This window comes from Marmota flaviventris, chromosome 6, assembly GCF_047511675.1.
Source record: "Marmota flaviventris isolate mMarFla1 chromosome 6, mMarFla1.hap1, whole genome shotgun sequence".
Lineage (NCBI taxonomy): Eukaryota > Metazoa > Chordata > Mammalia > Rodentia > Sciuridae > Marmota > Marmota flaviventris.
In genome coordinates, this window is record NC_092503.1 from 15,763,188 (window position 1) to 15,783,666 (window position 20,479).

The following is a 20,479-nucleotide window of genomic DNA, read 5'->3' on the forward strand; positions in this document are numbered from 1 at the left end:
TTCCCTTAGTAATCTATTTCCTTTTCCAGGGGCAGACCCAGCTCCATGGCATCCTTTCCCATGTCCACAAAAGGCTCTGGAGCTGCCGACACTGGCAACCAGCAACAGGCAGAGGGAGGCGAGAAGTGCTGATGGAGGCGACCTCCACTTCCAACAATCGAGGCCTGGGGATGGCACCAGCCAGGGCCTCTGCCCACTCCCTGCCACTCCTAGTTCACAGTCCTCTAAAGAGCAAGGAGCAGAGAGGCCCTATGACATGAACCAGGCCCTGGTAGAACCCAGCAAGATGGCAGCCACAGGAGCAGCCTCCTTGCCCCTTGCCCCAGACAGTTCACCAGGAGCAAGAGCAGCACTTTCCATCCAATCTGAAATAAGGACATGCTGGCATATCCCAAGTCCATGCTAGCTGCCCACAAATGCTCCTCCCTCCACCCACCTCTCAACTTTGTCAAGGGTCTGGCATTAAATTCTGAAAGTGAGAAGAGTATTAAGCTGCTTAATGAATTTGCTATATGAAATACCATACTTTTAAAAACAAATCTCTTTTCTTTTGCAGGGTGTTTGTTTTAAAATAGTTTGATAGCAACATAAAAGCTCTAATTACTAGGCTCGTTGCCTATTTACCCAGACTATCATACACACAAAAAAAATTTTTAAATAACTATAATAGAACAAAGCTATCCCAGAAATAAAACTCCCAAAATTCTCCCTGTGCTGAGTGTTTAATTTATAAAGGAAGAAATAACAAATATTCTAAAATTCAAAATAGAAACTCAAGAAAGAATTTCACTATTTCAGTTCTACCTTTAGCTGGGCACATAGGAGACCCATAATACATATTTATCAGGTGACTAGACAGTTAAATAAACACAGTACAACCAACTGGATATTCTGGTCTTCCCTAGGACTTTGGCCAGCAGGACAGGTCCAAAACCATATTTGGACCTGTTGAAGAAATAAAATTAACTAGCCAAGTAAATTGTTCTCAAAATGAAATCTGAGTATCTTTTCTGAGCCTAGTCCTCTGGCAAAGGGCTCATATGCTACAGGCAATTTCAGACCTATCAACCAGCTGATATCTATGGACCATCTACAGAACCCGGGCCAGGGCGCCACAGAGAAGGAGTCTACTGAGCAAGACAGGAAGGCCCCACTCAGCATGGAAACCCACTCACTGGAATCGAACTGGACACACACATGAAAGGTCTCATGCCTCATTTCAGACTGCTCTGACAAGTACCATTGACCAGGGGGCTTAAACAATAGAATGTATAACTGACCAGCAGCAGAGTGCAAGATCAAGGTGCCAGCAGATCCCATGCTGGTGAGGCCAGCTTCCTGGTTCTGAGGGACTTGTATCCTCGTATGGCAGAGAACCGAGAGGGAGAAGACTTTCTGTGTCTTTTATAAAGACACTGATGCCACTCATGAGTGCTCCACCCTCATGACCTAATCATCTTCCCAAGGTCCCATCCTAGCACCATCACACTGGGAGTGATGATTCAAACACATGAATTTGGGGGAGACACAAACATTTGGTATCCCCCAAATTCATACACTGAATAGCATCCATAGCACTACGTGACTACTGTGAACGGGAGAGGGTGGTCTTTTCAATGGAAGGTGCTGGATCAACTGGATAGCCAAGTGGGAAAAATGAACTTTAATCCATAGCATGCCTCTAATCCTAGCCACCTGGGAGACTAAGGCAGGGGGATCCCAAGTTCAAGGCCAGCCTGGGCAACTTAGGGAGACCCTGCATCAAAATAAAAAGAGTTGGGGATGTAGCTGAGTGGTAGAGCACCCCTGGGTTCAATCCCTAGTGTGGGGGTGGAGGGAACATAGGAGAAAATTGTCATGACCTTGGAGAAGACAAGGGTTTTTTAGACAAGGTACAAAATGAGTCAACCAACTATACAGGAAAAATGGACAATATTCAGATTAAGAACTTCTGATCAACAAAAGACACCATTAAGAGAGTGAAAGAGGCAACTCACAAAGCAGAAGAAAATACCTACAGCACATGTTTCTGACAAAGGATTTGTACCCAGGTGTATAAGGATCAGTCCAGGATATAGGTCAGACAACCAAACTGAAAATTGCTTTGCTCTCCCTTTCTTTCCCTCTCCTTTCTTTCTTTCTTTTTTTTTTTTTTTCCTTTTCGTGGGCATTTCACAAAGAGGATACTCAAAGGGCCAAAACACACACAAAGGGGCTGAGCTCTAAGGTAGAAAAAAGCCCCTGTGAGCAGGTGGAAGGAGCCAGGCCCCTAGTGAAGGGCAGGGGTGACCTGACCTCCTGTCTAACTTTCTTTCTGTCCAGAGATAAGGACAACATCCCTTACCAAAAATAGTCTTTTTACCCCCCCTCCCCCAAATGAAAAGGTCTTAACTTCCCAAATTGGCACAATTGCTTATTCTGAAAATGTAAAGAAGTGAATGTGAACAAATGCTGCCTTCTTTTTTTCCATTGTTTCTTACAATTTTTAAAAGTGTGAATGCCAGCCTTCCTCAGGAGAAAACGGCGAGACTCCATAGGAGCTGCTGTCAACACCGGAAAGCCCAGTGCAGGACAGGACCTACCCCCCCGCAATCACCCCAGGGCCCCTCCACAACTCATGAAATTTCTCTGCTGCAGTAAGCACGCAGCAGGCCTTGAAGAGGGGCAGAGCCCTTGTGGACAGACGGAGGCCCTCACAGAGGAGTGGGTCAGTGACGGAGAGAATGGGCTTCTCCTGACAAGGACTAACTAGGTCTGGCTGCTTAACTTCTAAGATAAGACTGAGCTGTTTGGGGGGCTATGGCTGCAGAAGTTGGGAGTTTGGCCCAATTCTTTGCCTCCGTCCTGGGCAGGCTCATTTGCTTTTCCACCAAGTCAGGACACAGCACAAAGGCTCTTTCAAGGTGCCAGCACTTGGTCTTGGATTTCCCAGCCTCCAGAACTGTGAGCCAAATAAACTTCTATTGCTTAGAAAGTACCCAGTCCACACGGTATCTGTCACAATAGCACAAAAAAAGACTTAAAACATGTCCTACTCTTACCCATGACTGTAAGAAGAGTGTGATATTCATGCCCACCTCTTTCTAAAAATAACTTAAGGGTTCTTATAAAAAATGCATGTTTATTCCATACAACATAAATAAAATAAAAATATCCATAATGACACTAAAAAAGCACAGTTAATATTTATTATGAACTGTCCCTTATCTTTTCTGGGCACACATAAAAGATACCCTAGGAAAAAGAAGATTTTTTACCCAGAATGTATGTTTTTCCAATGTTATTTACTTAACTCAAATATGATATATAGATGGTGTTGCAAGAAGGTAATTCTCTTGAAGCAAACCAAAAGATTTTTTTTTTTTCATTCTGAGGCTCTCATTAGATTATCTTATATTCATAAAACGTGGTATGTAACCAACATTTGAAATGAAGGCAGAAACTCTACCCAAAAATTTAGAAACAAAAACAAAAACATAGGCCTCCACCCCCTTTCTGGTTGTAGAACACAGCTTTAATTTGAATATATGTATTAACAAGGTAGAATTAATTTTGATAAAAGGATACTAGTTATCACTAATGTTGCTTTCAGAAATATCCTGGGCTTATCTTGGAATGATTTTCAATACTATTAATTCTTAGACCATCTCTGAGAGGCCTAGATCATTTAAAGGGGGAAATTAAAGCTAGCTAAGGACAGCATATGACAACTATTCTAGGAAGAGAAGTGGATGGGGGTAGGTGGCCACTCCATCCTTCTGGGCAGACCCAATTCCCCCAAGGAAATGGGAAGGACAATCTTAGAAGGTAATGACCTCTCACTGGGTGTAAAGAACTGTTGTGGTAACCAACAGGGACCTCTGAAACCAGACCAACCGTTCATACTGCCCATGAGAAACCACACGTAGGAACTTTCCAGTTATGATTTTGTAAAGCAGGCCAGAGGGAGGAGGATACAGCCCTGTTTCTGGAGAGGAAGCTGATTCCTGCCTTCTACCCTGGACTCCAGGTGGGGGCATTAGCCTTATTCAGAATGACCAGCATGACAATTTCAATTCCACTATATCAAATGTTTTATCTGGTATCTCTGTCTCGAGCTTTTCCCTCCTTTGCAGCTTATAGTAAGGTGTCAGGGATAAATTAGCTCCTCATTTTCTTCTTCTTTAGAGTTGCTAGGTAATTTAACTTCGGGATGGTTCACTCGTTGGATACAAGCCCACCATCCATCCTCCCAAAGTTTAACGGGGGGACCCCTCAGACCTTTGAGGCATGGCAAGCAGCTAAATGTGTTCTGAGTCTCAGGGTAGAGTAGACGATGGCTTATTTATCTACATGCAGACAGGTGTTAATTAGTTAAGCATATATCCATCTTATCTGGTATAAGATTACTAAATGCTGAACCTTCTGGGGTTTGATGAAGAAATGGAAAATTTTAGCTTAACAAAAGGCACTTGTCTTCCAGAGACAGTCCGTGTTGTTTTTTGTTTTTTTTTTTAGATTTAATATTTGGAGGGTGTTTTCATTATAGCAAGCATAATCATGTTTTAGCACCAAATCAATGAGTCATTTGCTTTCGACTTGTTGGGGAGCTGCCACACCCCACTGCACACATGAGAAAAGCCAGTTGACTAATGTATCGGGAGAGTCTGAGCTCCCAAGAATGAGCCAGAGAAGCAGCCATCTTTGCCAATCTGAAAACTCAACACCTTCCCTCCTTAGCCTGAAACAGATTTGAGTCTATTCGAATTAGTAGAAATGACTGAAGTAGTTCTGGCAGCTGCACTACACAACACGTAAAATAAAAGAGAAAGAGATTAACAGATCATCAACCACTGCGCTGAGGGTTGGAGCAAAAGCCTCTGTTAGCATAACCCAAACAAGTTGTCCAGGGGTTTTCACGACATATTTACTTGTTTCATGTCAAAAGTAATATCTGCTCTTTTTAAATACACACACCGTATCCCGTGACTTTTTTTAAGTGACCTTCTAAGGTCTGGGGGTGTAGCTCAGTGGTAGAGAGCGTGCTTAGCATGCACAAGACACTGGGTTCCACCTGCCACATCACAGAAAAATAAACAAACAGAGCATCTAACTTTTAACCTCAAAAGAGATTGAGCATGGAGCCAATTCCACCTAAATGGATAGCTAGAGAACATAAGGACCCCTTACTAACCGCTTGTGCAACTTGGCAATCAAAGAAATAAACAACACACTCATAGAGATGTATACTTGAAAGCTAATGGATTCGAATTTTTTCTAAAGAAATGGTTGCAATGGTTTGTCTAAGAAAGAACAAAATCCTGTAAATGGTTCAACTAAGATGAAGCATATTGGAAAATGATTCAAATCAATTTTAAAAGACTTGCCCAGAGGATGGGGTCAAACATGCTCGAATACATGGAACTGATCAGGGCCTAAGGTGAGATTGGTGCTCGCAGTTTGGGGGGACGGCTTCCCGTCTCCTGCTCTTGTCTCTGGCAGTTTAAACCCAGGCATATTAGGCAAAGTTCCTCTGAGCTTCCATTTTCTCATTTTGAAAATGGGATAACTAGTTAGTTACATCACCAAGCTTTTGTGGGGGTTAAATGGGATTATCTGATGGTGCTTCACGATTCTATCATTCTACAAAATAAACAAATATTATAAAGAGTAATAAATTTTGCTTTCCACTTCCTTCCAGGACTGCCCACGAGAAATCTCAATTTCTTTTTGTTATCCTGTCACTTGCGTTCTAAAACTAACTAGAACACGACATTCCGGTGAAAATATATTTGCTTAATATGGATTTATTCAGACTCTTATTCAGACTGATTTGTAATTTCACCTTTTTAAATTTTATCCCTTAAAACTGCTGTGGTTTTCCCTCTCTGGTCCTCATTTTATATCTCAACTCAAACCTCCCCAAGTTAAAATAAACACCACCATTAGCTCATTAGGAGCTGCCAAGACAAAGAACAAATAATGAGAACAGAGAACCAATGTTATTAGTTATACGCCTAAAATTGTTATGTCAAATATGCCAGCTCCTCCTAAAGGTTAACCCAATTAAAGGCAAAAGAAATAAAAAGCAGACAAGGTGACTCTAAGCAACTATACTCTTAGATTTCAAATTTAACCCAAAAGCTGATACCTAGGGGGAAGGGAAAAAGTAAGTTCTGAAAATGAATCTGATCCTTGCCTTCCTGGTCCTACTCAAGTCCCATCACAAGACAGATCACGTCCAGTGAAGCGTGACGTCACTCCCACCCCAGCCAGGAGTCAGCCATGCCAGTTAGACTGCTCTATGGAGAAGTAGTCTAACTCTGGCCTCAGGTTTGCCTGGAAGGGGAAAGACATTTCTGTGTCTTCTGCTCTCAGTATCACCCTCCCTTTAAAAATTCCCTTTCTGCAATACACAGCCAGTTGTAGCACAGAATCTCTGAAGGTTAGAGCTATAAAGCCTCAAGCCCCCACCCCAATTTTTTTTTCACATGAGGAAAGAAAAGCTGAAAATAAAGCACTACGGTGATGATGACTTGCCAAGACCACCCAGCAGGTAAACAGCAGCCAGGCGAGAGCAGAGCTGAGCAGGCCAGGGCCCCTCCCGAAGGATCTGATTTCACAGATGCCAACAGGGCTCTCGAAGCCCACAAATAATAATCCTGCCTTGGCTTACTCGCTGCTGAACTTCAGCAAGGGAGATCGCTTTCTCTTACTTAAGCCCTCACTCTTCCCATTAAAATGAAAGACAATTAAATCGGTTTTAGTCCCTTCCTTTAAAATGTCAACTCATTTGTCACATCCTCTCCTGGAAACAGGCTTTGAGTTAAGGAAGTGCATGCATGGCTATCACACTCAAATGCACATGTAAAGACACACAAGTGGCCACAGGACACGGTTCCCCTCAAAGTCTTTCAGAAAAGAAAGGCTCTATTTGGATCATTTTTTCCTCAATCATAAAATGATGCTTTAGAAACTCGTCTACACTCCAGTCTCTTCCTTTTTCCAAGCTTTTACTCAGTGGAACAGATTTCTTCCAAAATGCCAGTGCTGACTAAGAAAAACCTGGTGAGAATTTATTGGCCTGAACTTTCCACAGAGACAGGAACCTGGGCTTTTTCATTCCTTGTTCTATGGAGACTTGTGCGAACCTGTCACTCTGAATCTTATCTGCAGATGGAAAAGCACTCAGCTCTTCTTAGTACAAGCAGCACTTCCACTCCCAGAGAAATGAACGATTCCTTGCAATAAAACAGTATTCTTGTGCATGCTGAAAACTGAAAATTACAGAGAAGAATGGCAGTAGCCTGTGATTGCTTCCTTTGAAGACTCGTATCACCCCTGCATCTGGGCTTTATATCATGACAACTTCCTTTTAACTCCCAGGTTCAAAGGACTGTATCGTTATAATTCATAACCACGACAAAGGACTGTTAACTTCAAGTCGACAATGAAAGAGCGGGTTTTGACGCAGGCAGAGCCAAATTACATTAGTGCACTTAATGTGGGGTGTGTATTTCTGGAATGCACAGTAAACTGCCCTAAAGGACCAGTTTCTGTCTTACCCACTGACAGTCAGATACGGGACAGTCTTGGTCTGCTTGGACTGCTATGACAGAATTCTCAGACCAAGCGGAAACAGCATTTGTTTCTCACAGTACCAGAGGCTAAACCCAAGATTAGGGTGTGGGTGTGGCTGGGTTCTGGGTGAGGGCCCTCTTCTGGGCTGGATGGGGCTGCCTTCTTGCCATGTCCTCCCGTGGGAGGGAGAGTGCTCTAGTCCCTTCAGCTCCTTATAAGGGCACTAAGCCCCTGTTGATGGCAGGGTCTCTACTCTTAGCACCTCATCTGGCACTAATCACCTCCCCAAAGCCTCACCTCCAAATACCATCACAGTGGGGGTTATTTCAACCTATGAATTTTGAGGCAACACAGTCCACAGCAGGGACACAAGCATAAGAGTCACCCCGGGGCTAGGAAGAGGCGAGATTCTGCCTCCAGGAAAGTGCAGCGAGGTGGGAAATGGGATTGCAGAAAGGGGTCCTAGAAAGGCCTATCAGCCAGCCTGCAGTGGGGCAGAGCGGAGGGGCTTCCTGGAGGAGACACCAGCCAGTGCCAGCCTGAAACCCAGGCAGGAGGCAGGTGCTGAGGTGGAGGGTGGGGACAGATGATTCTGGCCGAGGAGTGCCTGCTGACACACGCTGGTGACTGAATTGAGAGCTGAAGAGGCAGGCGGGGGATTGAGCAGCGGCACAGGTGACTCTAGAGAAGACCCCTGATCCCTGGTAGTAAGCTAAGGCGCTCATGCTCTGCCTAAAGGCTGGGAGAACGAGCTCCTACCTGGATCTTCAGAAGTTCTCGGGCAGCAGCGTGTGCTGGTGGCTACTCTGAACACCGCAGCAAGGCTAAGCTGGGGGCTGGGCCCAGGAGGCCCCACCCAGCCTCCCACCAGGGCCTGCAGCTCAGGCCGAGCCTCTGTGCCTCAGCTCCTTCGCCTGGTCTGCAGAGTTGCCATGAGGACGGATGAGAGCCCTTGAAGGACAGAGCACGCTCTAAGAACTGAACGCTGTAGCTGTCAGAAGCCAGAGCGGCATCGTGGCCAAGTGACTTTGGCGTCACTGTGACCTTAGACAAGGACAAGCTACAACCTCTCTGATCTCAGTCTCTTTAGCTATAAAATGAAGAGAATACCACTCACTTCACAGAGTTATCTCCAGGACTGACGGCAAGAGAGGAAATGTACGGCCCTCACCTGGGAGCTGAATTAGCAGCAGAAGTCGTAGCAGTAGCGGCAGCAGCAGTAGAGGGGCACTAGTAGTACTCGTAACCTGAAGGAAACTAGACTCAAGTGGCCATTCCTATAATATAAAGCAGTGATCGGGAGAAGTCAAGAAATTAGTTTCCAAGAATAGAAGTTCACTGGATTAGACAAAAGGAATGATGGGAGGGGAGGAGATGGGAAATAGGAAAGACAATAGAATGAATCAGACAGAACCTTCCTGTGTTCATGTATGAATACACGACCAGGGTAACTCCACATCATGTACAACCACAAGAATGGGAAGGTACACTCGGTGTATGTGTGATATGTCAAAATACACTCTACTGCCATGTATGTCTAACAAGAACAAATAAAATTTTTTTTACAGAAATTAGTTTCTAGAGCTCTAAGAACAAGCATCAACAGGACTTCATGAGTGTTGGATGTGACCGGCAGGGAGGGCAAGAGATAAGGATGCCACATGATATTTTACTGGGACAGCAGCACTGCCCTGCATGGAGGGAGTAAGGAAGAGGAGCAGTGTGCAGAGGAAGATATCAAACTCCTCTCACACCATTGACCCCAGGTTCCCCTGGGGCACCCAGGGAGTTGTCCATTTCTAAGAACTCTGCATATGCCTGGCACTCGGAAAACAGATCGAGGACAAAAACCCAGATTTGGAAGTTGTCAGCAGATGAACGACAACTGAATTGGAATATACTCACCACCCAGGGAGAGTGTGAGGGAGCGAAGGAAGCAGAGAAGACAGTGAGCTGGGGGCCCAGAGACCAGCCCAGGAAAGAAAACCCAGAAAAGGGGCCGGGGCTGGGAGAGTAAAAGAATGAGACCTGGGAGACAGGCTTAGGAAGGAATGTGAGCAGCTCACTAGGTGGAAGGTCAAGTCAGAGAAGGACCCAACGAAACTCACTGGGTTGAGAGACAAGAAGGTTCTAGGGTAGCCATGGGGGGAGCTGACGTCAGGTCATGGTAGACAGAGGAGGTGCATGTCTTGGGTGGGGACAGAGCTTCTAGAAAAATGAACAGTCGGGGAAGGAGCAGGGCAAGATGGCAGCAGGGGTGTGAGACAGAGGAAGGGAAGCCATTCCTGTGTACAGCGGGTGGTGAGTCCAAGGGGCTGATGGAAATGGAAGATGACCAGGGGGCGGAGAAGAGCATGGTCATGGAAGGAAGTCCCTGGAGGACAGCAAGGGGTGCCTGGACAGGAAGAGGCTGCCAGGACACCAGCTGAGAGAAGGGGCCATAACCAAAGGTACCTTGAAAAGACAGGTGAAGGTTGAAAGAACAGAGTGCAGGACCCAATCTAGGTGCCCTTCAACAGATAAATGGATAAAGAAAAGGTGGTATCTATACACAATGGAATATTGCTCAGCCATAAAGAAGAATAAAACCATGGCATTTGCCAGTAAATGGAGACTATCATGCTAAGCCAGTCCCAAAACTCCAAAGGCCAAATGTTCTCTCTGATATGTGGGTGCTAACCCACAATAACAGGGAAGAATAGAAGTTCATTGTATTAGACAAAGGGAAATGAAGGGAAGAGAGGGGAAATGGGCATAGAAAAGACAGTAGAATGAATCAGACATAACTTTCCTATGTTCACATATGAATACACAACCAGTGTAACTCCACATCATGTACAACCACAAAAATGGAATCCTAATTAGAATAATTTCTACTCCATATATGTATAATATGTCAAAGTACCCTCTACTGTTTGTGTGTGTGTGTGTGTATATATATACATATATATATATACTGTGTTTTATATATATATATATATAATGTATATATATAATTATATATATATTTATAATCAATTTTAAAAGAGACAATAAGAAACTAAAAAATAAAATCACATGGACAAAGCACAGCTAGAAACACAATTCAGACCACATTCCTCCCACCATGTAGAAGAGAAGACTTCATGGAGAAGAGCCACAGCATAGGCAAGGTTGTGTCCAGGCTGGGAGGAAGACAGAACACACCAGACGTGAACATGCAGCTGAGATGGCAGGCAGAACATGTGTGTGCCTGCTGGAGCCTCAGAGCAAGGAAAAGAGCAGTCAGCGACTCAGGAAAGAAACAGTGAAATTTCCAAAGGCATTTTCTCAATCTAAATTTAAAAGCAAATGGCTACCATTATCATCTTTAAGTTCATGTTTGGGGCAAGTAAATCAATGAAAATAGGTATATTTTCCAGCAATGCTGAAATAAAACAGTAATGGTGCAAGAGAATGATGTGCTTCTAGTAACAAAAGAATACATTGATTTTTTTTCACCTCTCTGATTAAGAAACACCAACTGGAATGATGGGAAGGAAGCAGGAATGGGAAGAGGAAAGACAGTGGAATGAATCAGACAGAACTCTCCTATGTTCATAATATGATTACACGACTAGTGAAACCCCACATCCACAAGAATGGGAAGTTATACTCCATGTATGTATAATATGTCAAAATAATTCTACTGTCATATATATCTAAAAAGAATAAATTTTTAAAAATTTAGAGAAACACCACCAATTAATTTCAATATAAAACATCACTGACTTTGAAAACATCTTATGAAAATTCCTCTTTCATTTGTTCAAATAAATTCTTCAAGATTGAAGAACTACACACTACAAGAGATATATATGATGATATATATATCTGATATATATATATGATAAAATGGTTCCTGCCTTCAAATTGTTAAATCCACAAAAACATTTAGGATGAAAAAGGCTCAAGGAAAGGAGGGAATAATTTCAAGTATATTTGCCAAGTTCAAGTTCAAGCACACAGTAACACCTCTGACTACAAAGTACCCACACATCACTTTCCTAAAAGTCTAGCACCCGATCTATGTGAATACCTTGTCCTTTCCCTGCCCCCTGCTCCCACTCTCCCTTCCCCACATCACAGAGAATATCCAACAGCTAGTGGCCAGTTATGGCCCCAATAACAACCCCAAGCCCACACCCACTGTGTTCCGGGTACTGTACTTGGTGTTTTTCTATCTAGTCCTCACCACAAGATGATCCCCTTAAACACATGAGAAAGGGGGGCTCCAAAGGGTTGAGAAAACTGCCTGACCTCATACACTCAGGTTGGTCTAGCATACAGCATGAACTCCTACCCCACTGCCCGACACTAAAATCCCCTGCCCATTGCTTCAAGGGGAATTAAAAGTGCAGTTTTCTTCCTTTGCAATTTAGACTTCTTTTATCAACTGATCCTTTATGTTTAAGATACTCCTTAGTACTTCACGCAGTTTTATTGAAAAGTCTGTTCCCAAATACTAAATCAGTGGGGATGCACCAAATCATCTACAAGCTGAGTTCTAAGCAGCAGTTTTACCTCCCAGCAGACATGCTAACAAAGCAGCAAAGCAGGCTGATCTGATGCTGTAGAGTGGGAAACTACACACAAAGGAGGGACTTGAACTTAAAATGAGAGGCCTCATCCAGGCAGAAGAACAAACCCAGTGACACTGGTGTCCCTGAGGACACTACCAGGCATATCAGAAGTTACCATAGCAGCAATGGGGGGACAGGCAATTAGGGGTGCACAGAGGGGCCAGCTCTCATTTCCTGGCCACCCCCCTGCTCTGCCACAACCCATCTGATGGCCCTAGGATAACTTCACTGCCCTGTGCCTTAGTTTCCACATCCATAAAAGGGTGGCATAAGAGGTTGATAGTAGGATAACATGAACCTTGCATACACAGAGAAAGTATCCATCAATGTCAGCCAGTTCTATCACTTATGAATACGCCTTTCCATTTCTCAAATAACATTTTTTAAAAATTTTCTTTGCTATTTTTCTTTATTTATTTTAATTAGGTGTATATAACAACAAAATGCATTTTGATTCACTGTACACAATTGCAGCACAACTTTTAATTTCTCTGGTTGTACATGATGTAGCGTCACACCCTATGTGCAGTCTTACATGTACCTAGGATAACGATGTCCATCTCATTCCACCATCTTTCCTGTCCCCATGCCCCCTGCCCACCCTCTCTCCCCTTTGCCCAAAGTTCCTCCATTTTCCCCATGCCTCCCCCTTCCCCATTATGGATCAGCATCCACTTCTCTGAGAGAAATTCTGCCTTTGGTTTTTTGGGATTGGCTAATTTAGCATGATATTCTCCAACTCCAACCATTTACCTGCAAATGCCAGGATTTTATTCTCTTTTATCACTGAGTAATATTCCATTGTGTATATATACTATCGTTTCTTTATACATTCATCTATTGAAGGACACCTAAGTCAGTTCCACAGTTTAGCTATTGTGAATTGGGCTGCTATGAACATTGATGTGGCTGCATTACTACAGTGTGCTGATTTTAAGTCCTTTGGGTATAGACCAAGGAGTGGGATAGCTGGGTCAAATGGTGGCTCCATTTCAAGTTTTCTAAGGAATCTCCATACTGCTTTCCAGATTGGTTGCACCAATTTACAGTCCCACCAGCAATGTATGAGTGTTCCTTTCCCCGCATATCCTCACCAACATTTATTGTTGTCTGTATTCTTGATAACTGCCATTCTGACTGGCGTGAAATGAAATCTTAGAGTAGTTTTGATTTGCATTTCTCTAATTACTAGAGATGTCGAACTTTTTTCATATACTTGTTGATCAATTGTATGTTTTCTTCTGAGAAGTGTCTGTTCAGCTCCTTAGCCCATTTACTGATTGGGTTGTTTGGTTTTTTGGTGTTAATGTTTTTGAGTTCTTTATATATCCTGGAGATTAGTTTTTTGATGTGTGTGTGTGTGTGTGTGTGGCAAAAATTTGTTCCCAAAATGTACGCTCTCTGTTCACCTCATTGATTGTTTTCAAGTAAGATTTTTTTAAATTGCAGGTCACAACTCACAACTGTGTTAGGAAATCAATTGTGGGTCTCAACCAGCACTTGCAGAAAATAAAACAGAATAGAAAGTTGCATTTATTTTTTTTTGTAAATATAGGGGGGTTTTGTAGAATGATGTATTTAAACATTAACAAAATCATGGTTTAGATGACTCATAATTTTTCTTTAGTACATGGAGTAAGATTAACTGGTGCCTAGTGAAACTCTTTTTCTATATATCCATGTGTCTGTGTATGTATCTGGCAGCAAGCTACCAGGTATTTCTTTCTGTGTCACCATTGAAAACTCAAAAAACACTCTTTTATAGGATGAGGATTTTAGAATCAGGGAAGATGAAAAAAAATGTAATAAGCCAGAGGCCCCTTTTAAAAAGGCAGATGCCTGAAGCAAAAGGAAGACCCCAAATGGACAGTCAGAATAGCACAGCAATTACCCCAGCACACAGATTGTTCATGGCTAGGCAGCTACTGGCATTTCAATAATTTGAGCTTAGCAACTTACTTTCTTTTCCAAAGCAGACCAAACTGCAAAACTGGAAGTACAGATGTTATCTTGACTGAAAAAAAAAAAATCGATGACTTATCCAGTAATTCATCTTGCAACACTTGTCAGAGTAGACAGTATGCCAGATTTCAAATGCTCTTAAAAACAGGGTTTGGAAGAGATATGAAAATGTCTTAAAATAGACATCCTTACATATGGGTGTAGATTTAACCTAACAGTTCCATTACAACCAAATTCCTAACTAAAAAAATTTAACTCTCTGTACAAGCTTTCCCACAAGAAGATGAAATGAAAAAGAACTATAAACACATAGCTAATCATTTTAGAATTTAATAAAAACATCCATCTATGTATGCAAACTGTATGATTCCTTTCCATGAATGCTGTCGGACAATGTAGCCCTCAGACTGGGTAGGAGGGGCCACAGCCCTGGGCTCTACTCCTGCCACACCCCACCTTCCTGGAGATATCTGAGGACCAAGTAGACGCACCTATCTGAAACTAATGTCTCTCTACCTCATTTTAAGCTTTACTCAGGTCTCCAGAATAATCTCATGAAATACCAAACAGCTTCTAGAGTGTTGCAGGGTGTCTTCCCGGTTGGGGGTGAGCCAGAGGCAGCATGATCAAGGATGGCCAAAAATGCATACAAAGATTGGTCATGCAAGTGGACACAAAGGCCTCACTAGGGGGGACTGTACCAGAGTGGGAACCAAAAGGGAACACACCCAGGCCAGGGGTTGATTGCCCCAACTGCATTCCTGCTCAGAGCTTGGGGAAGTGCAACAAATCAAAATTCAAACCTAGCCTTCCAGGACATTCTGAAGATTACAAGTGTCAAGGTAGGGGAATAGAACAGATTTATATAAATACCTATGAGCAAAAATTTTTTTATTAAGGTTAAAGTATTGGGAAACATGCTAGGTGGACTTCCTTGTTCTCATGCAAAGAATCCTGCAAAGTTATAGGCTGGCCTGGCAGGTGTGGGTGGCTCAGAGTCACAATGCCTGGCTTCCTACTCCTCACCCCCATTCCATTTCCCAGCTATGTGAGCTTGGGAAAGCTTCTCAGCCTTACTCAAATCTCAGTTTCCTCATTTGTAAAACACTGTTAGTAAAAGCACCCTCACCAAAGGGGTTGCTATGAAGACCAAATAAATTGGTGCATATGAAGGGCCCAGAATAGCACCCAATACTTCAGTACACAATAAATACTGTTTATTGCATTTTTCTCCAAATAAAACTGATTGGCCACTACAAACTTCTGGGTAAAACCACAGTCATGTCTGTGTATTTCTTTCCCATTTCTTTCTAATTTTAAATATCTGGCTTTATGCCACTCTAAAAAAAATGATTTTTCTATCCTGAAAAGGACAAGGACAAGTCATCTAACTGCTATCCTGTCTGATACCAAAGTTCTGAACTTAAACATCTATTTACCCTCTACCCCAACTCAGCAGTTAACTCAGGCCTTGGCTATAGTGAAGTTTGAAATCAGGCAATTTGGCCTTCTGTGTCAATTTCATGCAATAAACATTTGAAAATATTATCAGTTTTAAATGTAAGAAGGCTACTTCCTAATCTTCATAGTCAAGAGGATTCAGAGCTATAAGTCAGGGTAGGTGCTTCTAGATCCAAAAACCAGAGGCTGAAATGCTTGCAATCAGCACAGAAATGCAATCAGAGAAGAGAACCTAGAGCTAAAAATAGAGTCCCACCAGTGGAGAAATAGATGGGAAGTCATAATCCTTGATTTGGCTACTTTTCAGTCCACAGTGTTTCTTTATTATCAAATGAAGGTCTGCCACCATCATAGTGATGACAAATGACCAACTAGCCTTCTCAATGATATTTATCCCTTTGTCCTTTGATGACTGCACAATTTGCAAAGAAATACTTGCCACATTTTAATGACATATACAGCATCTTGTATTGTAGTACTCTAAAAGCCTCTCTTTCAAATGTTAAGCTGTTTCCTACAAATTGAAGCTCTAAAACCTGAGAAGAAAAGTATAAGGAAAAGATTCAAGGTCATATTTACTTTTTAAAATGCATACCTCACCAATATGGTCAATACAAAGAACATTTAGCCCCCATCCCCCCCAATAATAAATAATAAAATATATAGTTTGTCAACCTACATAGTAAGTAGAACTCTGTCTAGTTTCCCAAGCTACATCTATTGAAACATTGTTAATTTTAACAATAGTTTTTTTTATTATTAACTCAAACCTCCTTAAATCTACTCCAAACCCAAAATGGAGTATAAAGACAGTAGGAAGTAAATGAAAATTAGATTCTACAGAGGCAAGACTGAGCACATCTATTCGTCCAATTGGAATTCCACCTAAATCAAACATAGTTTCTTTAAAGAGTTCCACCAACTTCCAATAAAAAAAAAATCCCATGAACACTTCTTAATTTGGCCAGTTTTTATTTAGGCAATTAAATTGGCTTATTTTAAGAGCTGGGATGGAGAAACAATATATTTTTACGAGCTCATTAGTTATTCAGTCAAGCTTCATTATATCATAATCATTCATCAGTAGTCAGCAATGAGAATGCTGTTTCTTTGTGCAATAAGAATGTGAAAGAAAATATGTATTTGCAATAGGCCATAAAACGTGTGAAATACAGAATGCCCCCAAATCAGTGGTAAAGCCAGTGAGTTCATCTGGCTTTCATTTTTGCTGAAGAGTGTAACAGTTTTATGGACACAAATCTAGCTTTAACTTAGAAGCCATATCCTTAATTATTAATCCCCTTCATGCTTCCACCTTTCCAAACTCCACTCGTGTAAGAGAGGTAGAATGCTTCATCTCTGTTATTAAAGGACTCTCTTGGGAGATCATTTGGCTTCTGTCATTTTTCTAGCATATGTTTGTTACCATTTATTTTAAATATTTCTCCCAATATCAAATGTGTACGTCAGACCCGTGGATAACCTTAGCTCCTGAACTGTGGGCAGCCACAATGTGATGTGGAGGGAAGCTGAGCGCCCCAACTGGCAGATCCTGGGCATCCCGCACACCACCCATTTAGGCACTTTACGAGGTGGGCCCAAGGGTCTCGTTCTGCCCCCATCTGTGGGAATGAATAATTGAGCTTGAATAGCCCCAAAGAAGCTTCTTCAACAAAGGCCAACGTGTGCAGCTTTGGAAATACAAGAACGAATTATGGGGAAACGCATAGGGTCTGGCTGGAAAAGGGAAAGCATTCATCACATGGTTTTGATATCGAATCTCTGAGATCCCCAGAATCTTTCCTTTCTGTTACACAGTTTAAGATTTCTTCCCTGTTCCTTCTCCATCAAAATCTGGGCTGCCCGTCTCCGGGGTAGTGGGTGCTGTTCTCTCCTGCTGCGGTTTCCCCAACCGCTGCTTAGGCACAGCTGGGATGAGTCTCTCCGAGCCCCACTTCGTGTAGCTACTGTTGTAGCCCAGAAGCATCCGGATCTCGGAGAAAGACCAAAAAAAAAAAAAAAAAAAAAAAAAAAGCGCTTCCCAAGACCCAGCACATAGACCGCCCCGCGCCATCAAGGGAGCCCGCAGGCTCTCCAGGCACCCAGCAGCTAAACTCGGCAGCGGCGTCCCAGCCTCAGCGTCCCGGCGCCAGAGGGCACCCGGGGGAGAGAGATCGCGCAGCTCCTGGGTCCCAGCGCTCAGTGCCCAGGAGCCAGAACTGTGCGCACCTGGGAGCTGGAGCCGAAGGGAATTCCTGCGCAAGCACAGAGGAGCCAGCGAGGTCCCAACCCTCCCGTCCCCTCGCCCAGGTACCTCGCAACCGTACAGCTGACCCAGCTGCTCCACGATCCACTCCTCCAGCACGAGCCGCTTCCGAAGCTCCTTTCTGTCGTATTTCACTGTCACTTTTCCTTGCTGGTGGCGCCGCTGCTGCTGTTGCTGCTGCTGCTGCTGAACCTGCCCGGCATTGGCCGCCGTGGCCACCGGCGCTGAGTCCTCCCGGGAGGAGCCCGAGCTGCCGCTGGCACCGCCGCGGGGGCTCTGGAAGAAAACCCGCGCCCCACCGCCACCGGCCCCGCCGGCGGCCGCCTCGCTGCTGCCCGTCACCACCGACATTTCCTCGCGCGCCGGAGTCCGAGTGCGGCCCCGAGGAGGGGCGGGCGGAGCCCCCGGCGCCGCTACCACTGTCAGTCGGGCAACCTCATGCGAGGGGCTCGCCCGCACCTGCTCCGCGCGCAGCGCAGCGCACGCCCGGCTCCTCGGAGAGGGCGGGAGGAGCGGCGGCGCGAGCGAGGAGGCGGGCGGGAGGGCGGGGACCGGAGGGCAGGGACCGCAGCCTTAAAGACACGGCCGCAGACCCTCTGGGTCCAGTCGTGGGAGATGGGGTCTGGCGCCCGCGAGGGAGAGGGCCCCAGGCGTGGGAGTCGCCCGCGGGGGCGGGGATTTGTGAGCGGGGACACCGCGATCGGCGGTGTGCAGGCAGCGGAGGGCCCTGGCGCGGGTCTGGGTGGCAGCGGTGCAGAGCTCTCTCGAATTGGAGACGGAAATTGCCCTTCTCGCGCTGTCCCGAAGCTCACCAGACCCGTCACCTCCCGCGGCCTTTGGCCCAGGCTGGCCGGACAGGGGCCCACCACTGAAGGGACAGGGAAGGTTCTGCTCGCCGCCGTGATTCCTCCGAGGGCGGAGTGTGTCCCCCCCCCCCCCCCCCCCCGCTCTCGGCCCCACCCAGAGACTCCAAACACGCATTCCTATTCAGGCCACGACGGATGCCGCTTCCTCTCTGGGATTGTGAGAAAAATTGATGAGGCGATGTTTGTGCAATCAGACAATTACCACGCCTGAGCAATTATTTCCAGACCAGTTCTTCTTTCCTTACCAAGCATCTGCTTAACCATAGGCAGGGCACTAGGATAACTTTATATCTAAAGGACCAGAAGGCTTGATCAGCGCTGGGGCGGAGGGGCTAGGGACATCCAAACACTAAGAATTTCTCTAAGAGAGTCGTCCGTTGGGGCTTGCTGGGCTCACAGATTTTTAGTATTGCAATCCCTACTCAGCCAGCTTTCCTCTCTCTCAATGCCTTTCCAAACAACCTCTTTTTACCCAGGAAAACAGATGCATTGACTAACTCTATTTGAAAAACATCATGCAACTGAATAGAATTACGAATGAATGAGCTTATTATAAGGTTTAGTGCAAGGATGTGGGGAGGGAAGTTATAAACCAAAGACTGCATGCGCATGTGTGTAAAATTACAGGGAGACACATTAACATATTTCTGCTGTACATAACAATCCATTTCTGTTTCGGCAACTGAAAGAAACCACAAAGATGTTCCAATACAAGTGAATAGAGTGAGTAACTTTTATGAATCAAGAAAAGTTGGTAAGAGTTACTTGTAGCTATTCAAAGAAGCTTCCCTGAGGTAAAAGAGGCAACCGCATTACATGGAACATTGTCTATGGTGGAAACCATTCGGTGTGGGATTCTAGATTGACAGTTGGAAAAGACCAGAAATAAAAATAACTAGCTGGTGGGACTCTGATGTACAGAGTTGCTCTACTCAGATTCATGATCACCTTTGTTCCCTCAGTTTGGAACAAACAACAGTTTGAGCAAGAGACCAAATAGGGATTTTCCCAATGTTCCATGACTGCAGTTGATCATAAGGACACATCAGGCCTTGAAGAGTGATAGGGAAGGATCTAAGTGTGAAGTATTAGAGGGCCAAGGCTAAAAGATCAGATCTCCACCCCCCAAAGAGACCAGCTGTAGAAGATGAGGTTTTGTGCCAATCTATCAGAGACAAGGGACAGGAATTACCATAATTGGCCCATAGAGACTGATGACCATTCTCCATATCACCTACCCCCATCTGCCTTGTGGGGTAAGTCATCCTCAATGCTGAACCCATAGGGGAGCACTACCATAAAATGGAATTCTGTCCACAAGGAGGAAAAAGAGGGAGAGCAGCAATCCACAGGGGTGTCTCCCACATAGAGGAAGCTTGTCTCTCTCCAGACATCGGGCACCTTGCCAAGTTGACTAGCACCAGCTTTAACCAACCCACTAACCAAGAGAATTTAAATCAAAACAAAAACAGCTACAATTTTAATTAATAAGAAGAAACTACGTGAAATCTCTGCCCTGTTCCAGAGCTGAATTTCTGGTAATGCCAATTATTTTATGTAACTGTGATCCTGCAGTATGGCAAAGAGTGGGAAATTCCAACTCCTTAGTCTGAGTCTTTGGACAATGAAGTCAGTCATTTAAGAATAACTTCAAAGAATTTATGGAAATTCACGAAGTTCTTTCTGAGGAAAATTCTTGTGCCCATTTTTTTTTCGCTCACAGCATAGGATGCTTTTTCCTCTGTGCTTAAAACTCAGCTTTT

The 20,479-nt window shown here is 44.1% G+C and overlaps 1 protein-coding gene across 1 annotated transcript in view; it reads right to left on the reverse strand.

Annotated features, from left to right (window-relative positions):
• Ppp1r14c (protein phosphatase 1 regulatory inhibitor subunit 14C) overlaps positions 1-18,296 on the reverse strand; it is an 82,403-nt gene extending 64,107 nt beyond the window's left edge. The window contains exon 1 of the mRNA XM_027939379.2: positions 17,899-18,296. Coding sequence (XP_027795180.1) covers positions 17,899-18,201 — 303 coding nt within the window. The 5' untranslated portion in view covers positions 18,202-18,296. The remainder of the gene's footprint in view (positions 1-17,898) is intronic.
• Between the last annotated feature and the right edge of the window lie 2,183 nt (positions 18,297-20,479).